The sequence below is a fragment of the Parus major genome, chromosome 13, assembly GCF_001522545.3.
Source record: "Parus major isolate Abel chromosome 13, Parus_major1.1, whole genome shotgun sequence".
Taxonomy (NCBI): domain Eukaryota; kingdom Metazoa; phylum Chordata; class Aves; order Passeriformes; family Paridae; genus Parus; species Parus major.
Window position 1 is genome coordinate 232044 of NC_031782.1, and position 19689 is coordinate 251732.

The window sequence follows — 19689 nt, forward strand, 5'->3', positions numbered from 1 at the left end:
AGAGCAAGCACGCTGTGCCAGTAATTGGGGCACCATCTGATGGAGCAGGGAAAGGAGTGTTGTGACTGAGCAGGAAAAGGTGACTTTCCCATGACAGGGACACTCATTGAAGACTCCAATACCCACCTACCGATGAACTAATTCTGCTCCAGCTTCACAGCTCCCTGGGCGGAACAGGGTGGCCTTTGCTGGTGGCTGTGCACGCGGGTGGCGAGGCTGCAGCACATGGAGCAGGGAACATGCTGCAGCCGTGCTGCCAGCCCCTTCCCCTCGCCCTGGCACCCTGGGAGGGGCCCTGCAGGGCTGGCAGCCAGCTGGGGAGCAGCCAGGGGTGGGACACCCGCCCCCACCGCTGCAGGAGGGGCCAGAACATGGAAGACACCAAAGTACAGCTTGTTTTTAGGCACCAACTGCACTGCTCGATGCTGGGACTCCCGCTGCCAACCACTGCAGAGGCACATGGCACAGAGAGGGCGCTTACCTCTGGGTTAATGGGAGGCAAAGACTTCATCATGCATTCACTGCATTGCTGAGAATGGGAAAAATGTCAAATAAGGAGGTGAAACTTCAGGCCCGTCAAAGCATTTAAATAATAGCATCATTCTCAGCATTACCGCAGTAGCAATGCTTTGGCCAATCTCAGTCTTGGCAAGACCACAGCAGCAGTGCAGTTGTTCCTGAAGACAGTCCCTGCTTAAATCGAGTGTGATTTCAGTGGCAGAGAGATTCAAAATACACATTCAAATTCCCCTCTGGTTTTGGAAGCCAAAACCCATCCGATTCAGTGAGCTGCAGCAGTTTAATATGGTGGTGAATGTATTTTTCAGGCTTGACTAGTAAAGCATCTGGACTCACCAGCACCTGGTTGTTATGCTTGGTGTCCACATCTGTCTGCACACTGACCACCCACCATGCCAGCCCATGGAGAGAGTGCTAAATGGGCAGGAAACTTTTGCTGCCTCCTTCCAGCCAAGGAAGGAGCTCGTCCCTGGCCTCCTGTGCCCACCCTCAGAATGTTTGCAGGAGCTCCCGCCAAGGAGCCGTAAGCAAAGGCCGCTTTTGTCACAGCGTGTTGGTGAAAGCTCTGCATCCGGGAGCCACCTCTTCCCCCGGGGCAGCCAGCCATGAGCCCATCCGTGCGGGAATGCCAACTTGTGCAGAGCCCTGAGGCGCGGCAGGGCCGTGGCCCTGGTGGGCACCCTCAGCACAACGCGGCTCTGAATCTAACCAAGTGTGGTGAATTGCAAGGCAGCCCCCACAGCCTTTCCCTCCACGCTGTGGGGTGGAAAGCTGAGGGAGCGGATGCCCCGGCTCTCCTCTGTGCCCTGGGCTACTGGCAGGGTCCCAGCAGCAGAAGACAAGTCCATGGCCTGACACTGTGAAGGTGCGTGAGTGGGTGAGCCCCAGTCCCATGAGGAAGTCCCCTGCAGGGTCTGAGCTGTTCTCAGAGGTTGTTGTTCTGATTGTCTTCCCTGTGTGGGCCTCCAGTTTTTGTCATGGTCTCTTGGTCGTTGTCATGGTGGGGTCTTACCCTTGGGGATAGAAAAGGATGATTGAGCTGTGAGGGAAAGCCCAGGCAGTGCCAAGATCCCACAGAGGCACAGCTGCCTCGAAGCTCCCCACTGCCTGGCATGAGCTGCCCCCCACTCCACAGCTCCTCCAGCCCTGAGTGCCCCAAGCTCCTCTAACACAGGGCCCCCGGGGCACCCCCAGCTCCCCCAGCCCTGGGCCCCCAAAAACTGTCAAAGGCATTGGCAAGGGTCAGTGACTCTTCTGTTGCCTCTGGATCAAAACTTACTTTTCTCTGTTGAAAACAATGAAGTCCCTCTGGAGCATTTCCAGGTGCTTCTGGAAGTGGCTGGCCTTTCACATTGGAACAGAAAAATATAAGAGATAAGAAATAAATTCACAGGTGACACAGAAAAGAGAAATTACGAGGACGGTTTCGATGAGACATGGCAATATGTTTGGGCACAGAGCATCTTTGGCCCTGCAGTGGGGAGAAAGGCATTAGGGCTCTTCTCTTGCAGTAAACCAGTGAATACACATTCTGCCTTTCACCACAGGGAAGATGGGGGAGAGTTTTAGGAATAAAGTTGGTCACAAGGGAAAAAAATACTCTGTTCAGTTTTCTGTGGTCCTGCTAGATGGCAATCATTGAAAAATTAAAGACCTCCTTGACCACACGGCTGTACCCACTTGCTCTTACCTGGGATGAATTGCTTTTGCTTGTGTCTTTCTCCTTCTTAGCCAAGCGCTTTTTTTTTTTGTGAAGTGGTTTGGATTCAAGGATCATTTCTTCCAGTTCAAAGGCCGGGTCACAGTTCAGTCTGCCTTTCTGGAGGGAAGAGAGAGGTGGCCGTATGTGATAAGAGCCTAAGGAGTCTCTTATGACCTGGACTGCATCTGGGAGCTGAATTTTGTAAAAAAAATGCACTTATTATAATTGCACATGCAGCCAAGAGCACTGGCTATGCTCCTCATATACTTTATCACTCCCTTCAGCTAGGGACTATATCCAAGGTGTCTCAGTGGCTCCTTTTGCACTCCTGCTTCTACTCTGCCCTTTGGCTGCTTTGGAGTGGCAATGAGGATGAGGATCCTGGTTGGGTTGTGCCTTTCTGAGAGTAGCACAACAACCCAGTGGAACTGGTCTCCAATCAACACAGAATTGTGCCTGCCACAGAGAAACCCAGCAACAAGAGCAGATATACAATTAACAAATATTCATAGTTTAGCCCAACTTCTGCTGAAAACCATTTGGAGCAGTTGGACTATTCTCCACAAGGGTTATGTTACTTGTGTGCTGTTTTAATTTAATTTTAAAAGGCCCAGAAACACTAATCTAGTGTCTGCACTATTTGCTGTTGTTGTTAACAATGAGCTTGCTGGGGGAGGCATTACAGGAGAAAACAATTCCCATAAGATGGTGGGTGATCTCCAGGCTGCTGCTGAGCCTGTCCTGGTGCACTGGGTGTCTGGGTGTGGGGAGCAGCATTGCTCAGAGCATGTGTCAGCACAGGAGGGCTCACAGGCACTGTCCATCCCACACAGGTAACACTCAGCTGCAGTTCTGCACCCAGAAATTCCAGGAACATTACAAACGGGGCATATCTGTTTTGGGGCACCTATACTATGGTCTCCCTCCGTTGCTCTTTGCTGCACACTCTGGGAAGAGACAGCTCTGCCCTGGCCTCTCTTTTCCTCTTCTGACACCTGATGCTTCAATGGAAATTTGTCAGAACATCCCATGTCCCAGTGCTGGGTGTGAGGAACCTTTTACACTCAAATAGCCTTACCATGGGAATGAATTCTGGTATTATTCTTTTCTGGAGAACAGCATCCCAGTTCACATCAGACAGATACGGGAAGGACTGGATGTCCTTCAGCTGAGAAAAACGTTTCTCAGGGTTCAGCTCGAGCAACTGCAGCAAGAATTGAAGGGAAGAGATGAGACCATCCCCACGGGGCACACATTCTGTGGAGCACAGCTGAGGACACATGGTGCAGGGACACCGCGTCAGCCCTGGCATTTGGACCCCTGCCTCTCCTGCTCTGGCTCGGAGTCCCTTCACCAGGGGATGCCACAGGCTCACAGGCTCTGCCTCTGTTTATTTCCATTTTTACGAATTACTTTTATCCCCACCGTAGGAGCAGACAATGAGACAGTGCAGTGGCATCAAACAATTTGTCCAATGTTAAAAACAAAAACATTTGTTTGGAACGGGGAGTTCCACACTCAGGTGTTTGTGTTCTCCTTTTAACACTGGATCAGTAAAACATCTTCTTTTCTCACTCTACTAAAGTAATATTCCAGTGTGAAAGTATGCCTTCACACTGCTCATTTTCATAATTTTTTTAACCTTGCTGTAGGGATCCTGTGGAAGGAAAGAGTTGAACTTGTCTCTTTTAAAGATTATACATCGCATGAACTCCTGACACCATGCACGCCTAAAACCCAGCGGGAAAACCAGATGATCCAAACCCTCTGGGGCAGGTACTGGCAAGGTGACCCTCCCAGCCCTCCTCATGCAGCTAGCAGCACTGTCCCCAGCTCCCTCTGCAGAGCTCTGGGCTCCAGCCTAAGGCCAGCTCCAGCGAGGACAAACACCTGCCTGGGCCGGTAATAAATCCAGAAATCCACAGGGGATGGTTGAGCCAGGAAGGAGCCGCAGTTGGCTTCATATATAATGCATGCAGCTGTTAAGCCAGATGCAAAGGAGTGCTGGGAAATTTAAATAATTGTGACATTGTATTATTTATTCACAAGGGAGCCTCCATGGCTTGCGGCCTGCTGTGGTCCAGGAAAAAACTGCCAGCGTAACAACACATAGGACATCTGCAACAAATATTCCTGTATTACTGTTAGGCTCAATGAAATACTGGCTTCATTGAATTTTCAGCAAATGGAGATATTCTGCAATTTTCTTCCTGGAAAATACACCGTGATTCTGTCTCATCAACGAATTGACAGACTCTTTCTGTTAAAATGTTTGACCGTCTATTTCATCAGAAATGACAGAATACATAGATACGTTATTTGGAACAAAAAACAGCTGAAAGCTGCATTAAGTACTACTTCATTGCCCACACTTATTTGAAATTAAAAAACAATTTACATGCTTCCCTAAAATTTGCTGCTGGTGCTGCTATGCTGAGGCTAAGTGCTCAGTTTTGCTGCCACTGTTAAGCCATACCCTCGTTTGCTGAAGGTATGGCTTCATTTCCAATGGTATTTTCAGCTTCAAAATTATTTCAGTAATGCTTTTGAAGCGATTTTTATAAAATTTTTATAAATTTTAAAAAAAATGCAGCGGTGCACAAAGTACATGGCATCAAAGGATTACGACAGTGTCCACACTTCTTTCCATTATCGGGAAAAAAATGTTTCTTGAGGATGAAAAAAACGTTAATTTTTGGGCTAAATTTACTGACACGTGTATCAGTAGCTGCCTCTAAGTCAGTTAACTCCAGAATGCAAAGTGATGGAGGAACTCCGGAAGCCAAGGCTGCCGGTGTCCTCCTGGACCGTCACCTGGTGCGGCTGACATTTATCTCCGCTCTCCAAGGCACTGACACTGGCCTGGGCACCGTCTGCAAGGGCTTCCCCCCACCTAGGGCAGGGGCTGGGGGTGGCAGGAGCGCTGGGACCCTCCAGCCCCCTCACCTTCCTGATCAGCTGCACCACGCCCGGGGACCAGGCGGCCGGGTACATCACTGCCGCCGTCTTCAACACGCGCGCCATTTCACTCGAGGAGCTGCTGGCCCGAATGTGGTACGGCCTCTGTGGGAAACGCCACAAGACAAGCACTTGAATTTCTCTGCTTTTCCAACTCCTTGGGAAATCTGGTTAGACAGAAGCTTCACGCTGTCTCTCTCGCTGTCCGGTCCCCAGCCTCCCGTGGGACATCGCTCCCTGTGTGACCATGGCTCATTTGAAAAAATGAAATGTCAGTAAGAACTGTGCTAATAACTGGGCATTTAACGGCAGAACAGGCAGGGGCAAACCCCAGAAGTCAGAGTTATCAGCCAGAGGGAATTTGCTTGGTCTTTTCAGCGTTTTTATCTCACAAAGCTATGATTTTTATGGAGGGTTACATTGCTCCAGTTACCCAACAGGTCAGACAGCCACATCTCCTCAATGTCTGCTAAACCAATTCCTTAAAGCTGAGACACAAATTCAAATGAAAAAAATCTCTTCATCAAAATGTCTTCTGCAAAGACTGATGATAGAGTTTAAAAAGACAGTTTAAAAACCGTGTTTTGCATACTCATACTGAAAGAAGCTTCCAAGCTTCACAAGATCTTAAACATTCCTCTTTAAATTACATTCTTTTGCTTAGAATAATGTCATTTTAAAATTTTTGTCCCACTTTTTTATACAACACTTTCAAAACACTGATGTATTTGCCTATCTACAGGGCTCTCAACCTTGCCCAAGACAGCAGCAGAGCCCTGATGGCACAGGCAAAGATCGGGCTTTTCCCATCATTTGCTCCAACTGCTCAGTCTTGTTACAATAGCAGCAAGTTTTTTTTTTTTTTCAAGTTTTATTTTTCCTCGCTGGATAGAAGCTCCAAGTAAAGGATATTGCAGCCCAAAACTCAGGAGCTGTGGCATGTTTGCCTTGGCTCACCTACAGCAACCCAGAGCCCCTCAGCCACAGCAGGGAACTGCCACAAGGCGCTGTTCCATATTGCAGCAGCTTCTCTGAGCTCTTAGCCATGATCACAAGAACCCTGGTGGAGATGCGATCTCTGCTGCTGAATAAGAATAATTCCTGAAGCCTGGAATTCAGCTTGGCTGTCTCATCCCTGCTGTAAAGCATCAACCCACCCCAGGCATGTCCAAGGGCAGAGCCACACACATACCCGGCTTCGGAGCAGCTCGTAGGCAGTGACTCCCAGCGACCACCAGTCCACGGCGAAGGAGTAGCTGGTGGGTTTTGTGGAGCTAAACATTTCAGGTGCTGCGAAATACAGGGGGGGAAAACTGCCTTGCTGCAATCCCAAGTGGAAATGAGCAACGCAGAACATCTGACCCATGCCCTTCCCGTGCTGCCTTGCCCCTGCACCAGGGCCACTCAGTAGCACCACCGTCCTCTCCACATGAAACTCTCTGCGCTTCTCTGCCCTCCAAAGCCCAAAAAGAACAAATTCCTTTCACTGACACAGGAGCTGCCCACCATTCATAGTAAATGTGCTTCAGAATAAGCACATTCACTCAATCTGGGCGTAAGGTGGCCTAAGTATCCCTTAGTCTCCCCCGTGAAGAGGGACACGCACATTCCCCAGCTCCACTGAGGCGTTTCTGGGGAGGGATCCTGTCCCCACCCTGTATGCCCTCTCCAGGGTGCTCCTCGCTTCAAACTGCGTATGTTTGGATGTGGATCAGGAAGAGAAGAATCCCAACTCTAACCAAAAACGTCTCCACCTGTGTCCCAGCACAGCAGTCCCCCCCAGCCCACCAGATGGTGACTGGAGGACGTGTAACTCCCAGTGGTTCTCACCCATGTAGGGCTTTGTGCCAGCGATGGTGGTGACAGGGCTGTCCTTGGTCAGCATCGTGGCAATATTGAAATCAGTGATGTGCACGTGTCCTGAAAGACAGAGGCGAAAGTGTAACGGGGTTGGCTTTAATTTCACACAAGAAATAGCTCTGAATCAGAAACATAAAGAAAAATACCCTGTGGAAAGGAGTTTCCAGGTAAAAAAAAATCTGGTGGGAGAACTGATAGAAAATACTTCAGCTTGCAGGCTGCTAGCAGGCATCTCTTGTTTCAAATATCCCCTTACTTTCCCTCTGGGGAACCAGAAAATAGAAGAGCTCTCCGAAAAGTAATTCAGTGATGATTGTTTTGAGTGTTCCTATATTTTAGGGTCAGTTTGGGGAAAAAAAATGTACTCTGTTTGTGTCCAAAGCTTTCTATATGCCTCAAAAGCCAAACCTTTGCTGCCATGGATGAAGAAAAGGAATACTACAAGTCACAGAGAAAGGGACACTGGAGTCCAGGGTATGTCCCCAGAAAAAACACTCTGAAACCTCTGCAAGAGAGAGTTAAAAAAATCAGTGAGCAGAGAATAGACCCAAAACTCATCCTGAATTGTGGTGGTGTCATTGTAGAAGTTAGTAGCTTGTGTCTTCCTGGGCTGAATGAAGCTGCAAAGATGAACAGAGACTTTTCCTCTCTTTTTTCTCCTCTTCAGGGTGTGCTGACCTATGTTCCCATGGCCATGGTAACCCCAGCTCCTCTCAGAAAGCCGTGTCATCCCGGTCTGAGGGGCACAGAGGTCTGGGAGAATGGTGATGGGTCACCAAAACCTCCAACAGTGAGAAGTGACCATCAGCCCCCGTGAGACGGGCAGTCTGGAGCCAGGGGACACATCAGGGACACATCAGGGAGGGCAGGGCTCTCCACAGTCTGTCCACAGGGCAACACAGACTGAGCGAGGCAGGACAGGGGCTCCAGCACCTGGAGCCAAACTTTGCTGCCAGCTCCTAAATAAATAATCAACCAGTGCTCTGAAATTAGAGGTGATATGCAAACAGATCAAGCCTGGGCTCAGTGCTGCCAGGCAACCCTGGTCACACACACCCGGTCAGAGCCGGGCAGTGCCTCCCTTGGGAGCTGCAGCATCTCTGCTACAGCCTCTGAAGTCGTAACACATGCAGGTATGCCTCCTCCCTGCACTTCTTCTCTGCAAGCACCTTGCTCTAGCTGTTAATGAAGATTTCTCACAATAAGCCAGTTACTTGCATTTAATAATAATAATAAAAAAAAAAAGAGCTAACAAAATGTTTCTCTAATGAGTTACAAACTAATAAATATCAGACAACTTTTCATTGCCAGATCTTTTCCAGGAAAAAAATGTGACTAAAGAGCCATGCAAGGATATAGCCAAGAGTTTTGCCCAAGAAAGACTATAGAAAAACTGATAGCAATGTTTATAACGCAATCAGCCCCAAATCTTCAGAGCTCCCTCCCCATGCCAAATGCTCAAGGAAAAAAAATAAATATGCGAACGAGGCTTATCTCTTGCACCATAATTAATTCTGTTTGTGCACATCACACATTATTTCCTGCAGTGACACAAGCATTGCCCTTCAAATGATGCATTTTGAGAAAGCTTTAAACAGGAACCAAGAAAATGTTAAAATTGGGTGTGCTGGGCTACTGACCCCAAGCAGCACCAAACAAAAGGTCCCTGCAGTGCCTTGTAAGGACACCACCAAGTCAGTCAGCCAAAGGAGGTGTTGGTTAAAACACCAAGGCAACCCCAGAGACACCACAGGATCACAGGGTGCCCCGTGCCCTGAAGGCACAAAACACTGGTGCTCAAAAAGCAAGAGACAGCAAATGGAGCACAAAAGGAAGGGATGATCCTGTTCACAGTTAGGCTGAGGGAGAAAGCAACACCAAACGATGGCACCAGCAAGCACCGAGACTACAGCTCGCATCTCCTGTCTCCGACTGCGTTCATACACGTGCGTGCCCACAGAGCAGCTGGCACTTACCCTGCTCATCCAGTAAAATGTTGTCGGGCTTGATATCTCTGAGAAAAAAAGAGCAGAGGAGAGACAGCCATTAGCCCAGAGAAGTGACAGGAAACAGCCCAGGGAAGGCCAGGCTCTGGGATGCTGGCAGGCACTGCACCCTCAGAGCCTCGGGCTTCTTAGCTCTGAGGTTCCTGTTTGATTGGGGGTGAGAGAGAGAGAAATCAAACAGCAGCAGCAGTGGGGACGCTGCACCGGCTGCAGGGGTTGGGGTGAGCAGCTCTCAGGTCTGTTCACTCACACTTAGGTTAGTATTTTTTCTCATTTTCCTCCTGTTACTTTTCCATCTGTTTCAGTGCCTTATTGAGACGGGCTCCCCATGTACTCAGTACAAATTGAATTATTTTAACGTCTTTGTTCTAGATACAAATGCGGGTAACGCACTCATTTTCCCGAGTAAAAGGACCCCACAAAATAATACCTATGGTAATGCTGTAGGGAGACACTTGGACCGACGGGAGAAAATGTACACCTGGTATTCTGATACAGCCACTGTGTCCACCTGAGTGACTTTACAAGCCATTACCTGGCTTTAATGAGCTCATTACACCAGTCCCCATTGAGCACCTGGCCAGCTGATGCTCCAGAGAGAAAAGGTCCCAGCCAGGAGGCAGGCAACAGGTGCAGTAACCCTGTGCCAGCTGGAGATTCCCACCAGGCCCAGGAGTTCCAGGTGAAGAAATGAGCACATTTAGGATTTTATCTTTAAGAATTCAATCCTTAAGATACAGTTTGAGTTCTCCAAGCCACGTGGCATCAAAACCCACAATATATCTAATTGTCATCTAATAGCATTACAATTCTCTGACATCTTGTCACTGAAACAACTTCCAGTGGGTTATGAACACTGGTTATCTTCCCGGTGCCATCCCATCATGCAGGTGAGTATAGGGACAGGCATCACCAGCAGAGCACAGGGCAGCGTCAGGTTGATTTTCCCCCTAAGCACAGTGGAACTGTTTTTTGGGTTTTTTTTTTTTTTAACTATTATTGTTTTTAATTTCTAGTGTGGCTGTTTCTGATCTCCCTCTGTCTGGCGTACAGAATTATGGAATTACACCCGAACAGCAAGATCATTCTCAAGATGCAAACAATGACCAGAGATAATTTTGGTTATTGTTCGTTTGTATACTTCTTTTTTATAAGCTGGTTATATAATTTCCTAACTTAAAAGTTATTAATATTTCCCCTTCTTTTACATTAGGTGGGAAATAATTACAGACTGAGTTTGCTGTCTCTGCACAGCTTTATTCAGCCAAACAAAGCCATTGCTTTCCTGTCTCCTGATGTTCCAAATTACAGCTGTTGCAGTGTAATTGACTCAGTTGAATCACTTTATCAATCGAATACTATCCCACTGGATTACAGTGTTAATTAAATAACTCGCAAATTTTACTGCCATACACGTTTTCTTGTGCTTGATTTACCTTAAACACATGCAGCTGTGTGAAAAGCAGACTGCAAGCTCGCCTGCAGTTTCTGCCACTCCTATTCACACTGGGGCAAAGATCCATGCATGTGAAGTGTGATAAACAGAGTGAAGCACAGAAGAAGCAGCGTGAAAGAGGAGACCCTGAGGAGGTGGGAGCTCTCCCCAGAGCCTGGCCCTGACTGCAGCAGAGCAGAACAGCTCAGGGCTCTTGTGGCTGCAGGACAGGCGAGGGCTCATTCCTTGGACATGGCAGCTGTGGACAGGAGCAGGGATTCACCCTCACCAGCTCCTCACCCCCGCGTGGCTTCCCCACTAACAACCAGGACCGCTTCCATTTTACGCTTTCCATGCATAATTCATGCACACTGCACGAGAATGCTCATCTGGAGTGATGTTTCTAAAGGAAGTAACCTTCTCCCTGCTGTTATTGACCCTCACCATCCCTCCCTGTTCATCCTCCCTGACAGCAGCTAACTTGGCTAAACTCTTGGGCCCCCGAGCTTTGTGCTGCCCATGACACCAGCAGAAAATCTGTGTTTCTTTGCATCCAGAGCCAAAAACCCTGCTGCCCAGCCAGGGGAAACCTCTGCTGTTCTGCAGGTCTACAATGGTATGGGAAGAGCTCATGCATTTTTTCACTGGCCATAAGAAACTGTGGTAGCCAAAAAGAAACTCTCAGCACTTCTAGAAGGGGATTTATCTCATGCAGAAAAAAAAACCTGTATTTGAGTCCCGTCCTCATGTTTTGGTCCAATACAGAGAGAGGGGCAAAGGGAGGCACCTTCCAGCATGAGCACCTACCAAGCTGACACCTACCCTTCCTGGACCAGGATGGATATTAATGAGCTACAGCTAATTAAAACCTATCAGAGACAAATTTTTGCAGTATCAGTGGACAATCAAATATCCTATTTCACAGCTACCCCAGAGGGACAGATGGTCTCTGCTGTACATGAAATACTTTTCTTGGGGAAGCCTTGTGTTTCACATAAAAGCAAACACACATGGGAGAGTACGTTGTTTATCACTTCAGCTTCTCTTTGTTGTTTCCCATCAAGAAGGAACAAGCCTGCCCACAGCACAGCCCGCGGCCTGGCTGACCTGTGGATGATGTGCCTGCTCTGCAAGTAGTCAAGGGCCAGCACCAGCTCACAGATGAAGAGTCTCACAGTTCCCTCTTGGAACCGCACATTTTGTTGAAGATGGTAGCGCAGGTCCCCTCCAAGCAGCAGGTCGACCACCATGAACATATCCTCCTCATCCTGGAAGGAGTACCTAAAACAACACACACCTGCTTCAAGGACAGTAGCATTGAAAAATGACAGGTAATAAAGGAACGTGCGGTACTTCTGGGAATACTCATAATTTCTTGGAATTTTTCACTCAGGAAATCACAATTTCATGACCTTTCCATGCTCTGTTTCCCACTATTGTCACATTTGCGATGACAATGATTTAGTCTGAGATCCATAACAGAGCCAGAGCAGGCTGTATGAACAACTCGGGATGGGCATCCTGCCTTCTCCGAGCAGCACTGGGAGGTGGCCCCAGGAGCAAGGCAGAGGAGCCCTGGAGCAGGTCCCAGCACTGGAGGTCCCTCTGTCAGGTGCCTGCTGGCACGGCAGCAGTCTGTCTGTGACCCTGTGTGCTCAGCACAGCAGGGCTGCAGCTGCTCTCTGCTGGTCCCCTATGAGTCACCTCATTTGAGGGACTGTGTCTCTCTGAGAGGGGCTGACAACCAGCTCCGAGCCCTTTCCTCAGGGATTTTTCCTTATCAACACACTGATTGCTTGATGTGATGGCCAGCAGCACAAGCCAGACTACTGCTTGTAGCCTGTGTATCATCACTCAGAGAGCAGGAAAGCCCCAGGAACACTAAAGGCATCCTGGAGCCAAGGATGGCATGGCAAGAACAGAAGCAGGGACACGTGGATGGTTTGCTCTGCACAGAGCTCTTCATACACACACACTGGTCAGTCCCCAGCTGCTGAGTGAGCTTTGCCTGCAACTTTGTGTTCAAGTAGGAAAGACAAGTTTGGAGATGTGATATGGGAAGTGTAGCTGCACCTTTAGCATTCATACCCCAGTGAGAACAACCATAAATGGCAACAGCAGCAAAAGACCAAGAGTTCACTCAACTGCACTCAGGTTACTGGAGATTTCAAAAAGGAAGAATTATTCAAAGATTTTTGATATTCAATGTCTTTCTATTTTTTTTTTTAATGTGTGTTTAGCATTGATATTTTCTACTTTATTCTAAAAATAAATCAAATTTCCAATAAATGTAATTACCCACCACCCTCGAGGAATACTGAAATGAGAAGATATCGGCCGCTTTATCATGCAGTGTGTGAGCTCATGCCCCTTGGAATGTTACTGGTGTCCTAATAAAATTAAGAAGAAAGAGATGTCAAGGGACAGCCAGCAAAGAGCCCTGCCTGGCCATCGATTCCACGCTGCCAGGAGCTGACGGTGGTTGCAAAGAGCTCCTTTAAATACAGGTGGGGTTATGGTAATAGGCAGTCCCTGCCTGGAGGAGCACTGCAAAGGAACACATGAATAAGCTCTCCTGTGCTGTCTGGGGGCACGAGGCAGATAACTGCTTGTTTAACTAAACAGGATTCCCCTGAAACAAGAGCCCCAGTCAGTGGAACACACCAGCTGCTCCCAAGACAGTCTTGAAGAAGATGAAGAGGACCTGGTCTCAAAGGTGTCTGTAACTGACTGTGCTGACTCAACCAGCGAGCCAAGGAGCCACATCTTACCACAGATTAACCAAGAATGGGTGCTCCAGGCCCTGCATAATCTGCAGCTCCTTGAAAACATTTCTCACTTCGTTACGCTCCACACACTTCTGTTTGTTCATGTATTTCATGGCGTACATCTTCTTGGTGTCAGTCTTTTGCACCACACAGACCTAGGACAGCAATCAGGGATAAATCAGAGATGATTTGTCAGCAAATGTGGGCAGGTAAAACCCAGTGACATGAGTATTTTCCAGCAGCTTTGGCAGTGCCCACACTGCCAGGGCACAACTCCCTCCACCAGTGCTGCAAACTGGACACTCCCTGGGAACCTCTTGGGAATTTCACCCAAAGAGAAATTTTCGAGAGAAGATGAGAGGAAGGAATTTATCATCACAACATGGGAGACAGGGAATCACAGAGAAGCCAACATTTTGTTTAATGTCATTCACTGACCACCACGTCCATCCCTCCCACACTAGTTACTGTTGGGAAAAGCCCCCTGCACCACAGAACTACAGGTCAAACACTGGGGCCAGCACCTGATCCTCACTTTGCTGAGAAGTGTCACTCAGTTCACAGTCAGTCTTGGGCTTTGTTAAAAGGGTACTGGGCTTTGAATTTTAACCTTTCTCATATGTCACCAAATACAGAACATGACTTCAAGGAAAGCCTCAGAGCCTGTGAGAGCGCAGAAGAAAACAGGTTTTGTTTATAGAATGGTTCAGGGGTTTGGGATGAACCTGATGCTTAATAACAAGCACTGTGCCTCCCAGAGAAACATTTAGCACATTGCATGATGTGCTAAAAAACCTTGCAGAATTTCATGTTGATTGTAGTTCTTTATCAAAAATGTATCGTGACGTTCAGTGTTGATCTGATGAGAAATATTAAAAAATGCTTATTCAGAAATCTAATGAAATTCATGTAATTTGACTGATCATTTTTAAAATTTTAGTCTTGTCTAATGTGATTTGTGGGTACACAATAGATAAGGAATGGGGCTCTGATTCCTTTCTGATTACCAGGAGTTGAAGGCTCACTGATAGTGCATAGGCTTTGGTTCTGTACTCTCATGGGAGCCCGCTCGTCCATTTCCACCCAGTCACATCTCCAGCTGCCCACACTGTGATTAGTTCCCAAAACACTCACTTTTCCAAAGCTGCCCTTCCCAATAGCTCGCAAAATCTCAAAATGGTCGAAGGTAACTGCAAGAAAGAGCAATATTTCAATATTAAATGGCTGAGCAAATATTTGACAATATTATGTTATTTCTACTTTTTCTCACTGTGAGCTGAGAAAAATGAGGGGTGCCCCAGTAATGCTCTGTTCCTTTTGAAGATTTGGGTGTTGTTTAAACTTGGTGTGTTTAACAGGGCTTTTTTCCCCTCTATGGTTCAGCTGCAAAGGCAAGTTCCCATGGTCAGCCTCTGCCAATGGCAGATCAGGCAAACAGCTGGGGGGAACATCTGGCTGCCATCCCCCAGGACACTACCCACACCCTTCTGCCCAGGAGCAGCACAAACAAAATCTGCCTTCTTGTATGGTCTCATCTTAACTACACCGGGAACCAGATCACGTTGTAGCCTTGAATCTTCTGTCTGGTTATTGTATTTTCTTTCCATTTCACTTGCTTATTATGCACAATTGTCTGCTCAGAGGAAATGCTGAGAGAAAAACAATCCTGTCCCCCCACTTCAGCTGAAGGTAAACAGAGCCCTTCAAGGAGTTCAAACAGAAATCATGGTGCTAGAGAAAATAGTGAATTTATAGCAAGAGAAATTTGGAAAAATACACAAGAATTGTTAGGACTGGCACTGGAGCACCTACAATAACTCACGCTGTTCCAGCAGCCCTCACGGGTCCCAAAGGAAAAGTGTCCTTGTGGCACAGCTGCAGAGATGGGACTGCTGCCCACCACCTGCAGCCTGGGGGTGGGACGTGCCCGTGCCATGGAGCACTGTGTTGTTTCCTACTGTACACAGAAGCTCTTAATTAATTACAATTTTAATTGAAATCAGAATGAGGACAAGATTGTGACATCTAAGGTGATATAGCCTCTGGTCAACAATTTGCAAGATAATGGAAAATTCCCTGGGGGACATCTCTGTTTCAGCTGGCTTTCTTTCCCCTCAGTATAGTAAAACATTACTAATTAGAGAAAAAATGCTCTACCACTCTTTAAATACGTGCAGGGCCATGGAATAGAACTGCACTTGTCTGCATGCAAGGGTGGCCCACTGAAACCTAACAAACTGACAGTGAACCACAGATGGCAGGACAGGGCCCTTCCTGGCACTGTGTTTCTCAGGCACAGAAGCTGGTGCTGTATGAACACTGAACCCAGAGAGAGACCCAGCAGAGACCCAGCAGAGACCCAGCAGAGAGACCAGCTACTCCCAGGAAAATCCCATAGCCAGGGCACATCACCCTGAGGAAGGTGGTCAGGAAGAGAACTGCTCATTATCCTGAGCAAGAATAAGTGGTTGTTTATGACAGATGCCAATACTGAGCATTTAGATGCACCAGGAATAAAATCTTCAGGAAAACTTCACAGCACAGATTTCTTTTGCACTACAGAAATAGAAAAAATATGACAAACAAAGAAAGAACTGCAAGCAGTTGCACTAACAATTTGGAAACTGGAGCTGGTTTAGCTGAGCAGCTGCAGACTGGCAGTGGCACCACATGGAACATCAGAACAGCGGCTGATCCAGCTCCTCATATATTTAATGCTCATTACTATATATCTGTATTTATCTACATATGCATGTTGTTGTTGTACCTAGGTGAAAGCCCATATGGCAGTCAGCAAGCTGACTCATACAACAGCAAATATATTTATGGAGCAATCTTTTAATGCCTGTAATCTTGGCAGCACAGGGACCCTGGTCTCCAGTACTGCTCCCAGCAGTACTTTTCCAACTCCTTTTCCAGCCAACCCAACCTGCAGGCTTGGCCTCCCAGTGCCTGCAGGCAGCCTTGCCCAGCTGGGCAGCCACCAGAAGCACCCATGGGAACATCCATTGCTCCACCACTTTCCCACCATATGTCCTCCCTATGCTGGGACCTCCAGAACAGACCTCTCCAGCCTCCAGAGCAGCAGAATTCTGTCCCTGCCTCCAAGGTGCCTGGCAGTGTCTCAGGGACACCTCAACACCAAACCTCTGCTGACAATCTTGCTTTCAGAGCTGCTGGGAGGGGAAGCAAAAAGACCCCACCATCAGGCCACAGCTCTGTAGGGACCACGGGCACACTGCTGCTGCTGCTGACCTGCACCCACCTCTGCTGAGCCGGGCTCTGCAGCCTCAGCGCGGGCGCTGGCTGGCACCCGCACGGTCAGTCTGCGCTGCAGAGCTCTGCAGTGCCACACAACAACCAGGAAAAGTTCTTACCATCCTCATTCCCATCAAAGGGTGGTGACTTGCTGGAGGTGTTTGCCCCCATGATGTGCTCAGCCCAGGCTCAGCACTCTCCACTCCTCTGTGTACCGCGCTGCTGTGGGTCAGTCCTGCCAGATCTTGTCCTGCTGGTGCATCCTGCAGAAGGCAGGAAGCAAAAGTTCATCGTCACTCGAATGTCTTGTGAATGTCTCACCGGAGGTTCACTGCTCTGAGGACAAGACTAACAGGGAAAAGCACATTGTAATGGAGCTCACTGGAGAAACCAGTAACACATAACCTTGTCACTCAGATCAGGACTGCTGCGCACTACAGGAAGGGAAAGAACAGACCAGCAGACCCAAAGATCCAAGAATCTGGCTCGTGTTTGCTGTATCATCCAGCATGTATTTTGTAGCTTCAGGGGTGACTAGCAGTGGTGAGGCCAATATCCAAAATAAATGAACGTACTAGGTAAAATCAAAAGGCATTTTTGACTACTGAAGTCATGTGACAGGGTAAATTCTACAGAAGAAGAAATTCAAAGCGTCCACCTTTTGATTTAAGCAGTTCCACAAGTCTCTCATTTGTGGAAAACATCATACCATTCTGATATTTTTAACAAAAAGATTAAATGTAAAATCAAGGTATAGTTTCCACGCAGGTTTTCCAGATTTTTTTTCAGATATGAACTGTGAACAAAAGAGCAAACCTGATTTCTGGCTTGGTGCTGGCTGCAGTGGCTGGTTTTCCTCTCTCACTGCAAAGGGACAGGTCTGTCCATCAGCAGAGAGCACAGGAATTTTCCAGTGTCTCCTGGCATGTCTGGGAATACTGAAGTGTAGAAGTCTGTAGAGTTTACTGACACGTGAGAGAGCCTGAACACTCTCTGTAAGATACAATTGCCGCTATACTTTTTAAGCATTCACATGCAATGCAAACCTTTATGTGCTTGGTTTTGATGCTGACATCCCTGTGACATACAACTTTATTCCTTGCTGGAAGTACAAAGCCTTAAAAGAACAAAATGAGGGAGTAAGAGTGCAGCAAGATCTGGACTGGGTCCAGCCCAGAGCATTCTCCAGGGCATCCGTATGTTCACTGAACATTTTCTCAGATCTTACTTTGGAAACGCCTACTAACTGACTTTACTTCTTTAAATTAAAAAAAAAATAAATAAAAAAAAATAGTATTGAAGCAGAAAAGGAGGGAATCATAAGAAAGATGTTGGAGAAAAGAGAATTACTGGGAACTGGGTCTGTCATGTTACCCCAGCTGCACACCCAGCTCCTTCTCTCCAGCTAACCAAAACAAAATCTTAATTTCCCATCTCACGACTGAAACAAGATCCAGCAATAAAACAAATGAAGCAGCAAATGCTTACGATTCTCATCAGTGCTTCTGAAAGGAACAGATCGAGCCTTCAGCCTCAAACAAAGCCACGGCTTAGTTTACACAGCAGTAAATCTTTTTGAGCCCCAAAAACTTACTCTTCAGAGTAAAAATAGACCTTCAGGTGCAACAGCCATATCGCAGGTTCCCAAGGAAACTTCCTTGCACAGCAGTTTGGAGCCAAGCTCATTTTTGAAAATACGCCAATACCTACAAGCTCTGAGAAGGAGTGCAGATACTCCTTGAAGTTAAGCTAGCCTGAGTAATAATTACAAGGATTTGCACATTTACAAAGTGTAGCTGGGGTATGGAAATGATTAATCTTTTACTATTTCACGCTGCGAAGTCACAAAATTATCAAAATACTTATTTTTTTCCTCGGGCCAATTTTACTGGTTCTTTACCCACGCTCCCATCCCGCTCCGTCGGAGCCTCGTTCCGCCGGCTGCAGCATCCGCAGCGCTCCCGGGGCTCCCCGCTCACAGCGGGGATTTCTCGGGCAGCAGCTGGGCAATCCCGGCTGCCAGCCCCGCAGTCCGCAGCGCCCGAACACGGCCGAGCACGCCTCAGTCCCAGCAGATGAAGGGAAATCCAAAGCAAAACAGGAACGCGGCCACCTGCGCGGTTTGCGCTGGCCCCGCGAGCAGGAGGAGGGAGCGCAGGGGACCGAGCTTGGGGCTGGAGGCTCGGCCGAGGGATGGGCAGCAGTCGCACCCCTGATGGGAACTGCCGAAACCTTGGGAGGGGACGGCTGTCTCCAAGGGTTCACAGACGATTCCTCTCACCACCTCTGCACTACCCGAGCACTGCTCCGCCGAGAAGCTGGGACCGGGCGGTGACTCAGCCCGGAGGGACATCACCCTGAGCTCCGGTCCCAGAGGAACTAACGATGACCCCGAACCGCCCCGCAGCCACAGCGGCGCTCGGGAAGGACGGCGGGACGCGCCCCGGGTTTCACCGGCAGCGCACCGGGCGGCTCCTACGGAGCTCCGGGGGTCTCCTGCGCTTCTCCTCGCCGCAGCCGCTCCCCGGCAGCGCGACCCCCAGCCCCAGCAGGCTGCGGGCAGCGGCGGAGCTGCGGCCGAACCCCGCGCGTCCCGAGCCGCCGGCAGCAGCGAGCGAGAGCCCCGGGCAGCCCCACACGGGGCTCGGGGCAGCGCAGCCGTACCTGGGGAAGCGGAGCGCAGGCACCGGGCGGCAGCAGCCGGCGGGAGCAGAGGAGCGCAGGAACCGAGGAACCGGAGCGGCCCCGCCCGCGGGGTCCCGGCGGCGGCGGGAGGAGCCTGCGGCCCCGCGAGCGACACTCGCAGCGAAGGTGGCCCTGTCCCCGCCCTGCGGCGAGGAACGACCGGCCCTCTGGTGTCCCCTCGCTGCGGGGTTAGCCTTTCTCTTCTACAAGGCTCGTGCCGTGCCCTCTTGTTTTTTGGAAGGGGTTGCGGGCTCTGCCTCCCGAGGCCGGTGCGAACACCCCCCACACCCGCTTCGGGGGGCAGCTCACAGACGGGGGGGGTCCTGTCCGAGCCTCGGTCACTCTGATGCCAAGTGCCGGGGTCACGCTGCCTCCCCTGCCCGTTCACATTCCCCCGAACGGATCCTGTAAAAAGAGAGACCACATTTCCTACCCCACTGTCCAGACTCTTCGGACACTGGCTTTTCTCATTCCTCAGCGCCAGGACCAGGCTCAGAT

The 19689-nt window shown here is 48.9% G+C and overlaps 1 protein-coding gene across 1 annotated transcript; it reads right to left on the minus strand.

Annotated features, from left to right (window-relative positions):
- Nucleotides 1-780: 780 nt before the first annotated feature.
- On the minus strand, nucleotides 781-19259 carry STK32A (serine/threonine kinase 32A). The gene is made up of 13 exons (XM_015642170.1): nucleotides 19171-19259; nucleotides 16626-16769; nucleotides 14383-14438; nucleotides 13252-13403; nucleotides 11588-11761; nucleotides 9016-9053; nucleotides 7010-7099; nucleotides 6372-6469; nucleotides 5168-5284; nucleotides 3300-3425; nucleotides 2210-2338; nucleotides 1799-1863; nucleotides 781-1532 (listed from the first exon to the last, which is right to left on the minus strand). The coding sequence occupies exons 2-13, from the start codon at nucleotides 16675-16677 to the stop codon at nucleotides 1445-1447; spliced, it is 1185 nt and encodes a 394-aa protein (XP_015497656.1). The 5' UTR covers nucleotides 16678-16769; nucleotides 19171-19259; the 3' UTR covers nucleotides 781-1444.
- Between the last annotated feature and the right edge of the window lie 430 nt (nucleotides 19260-19689).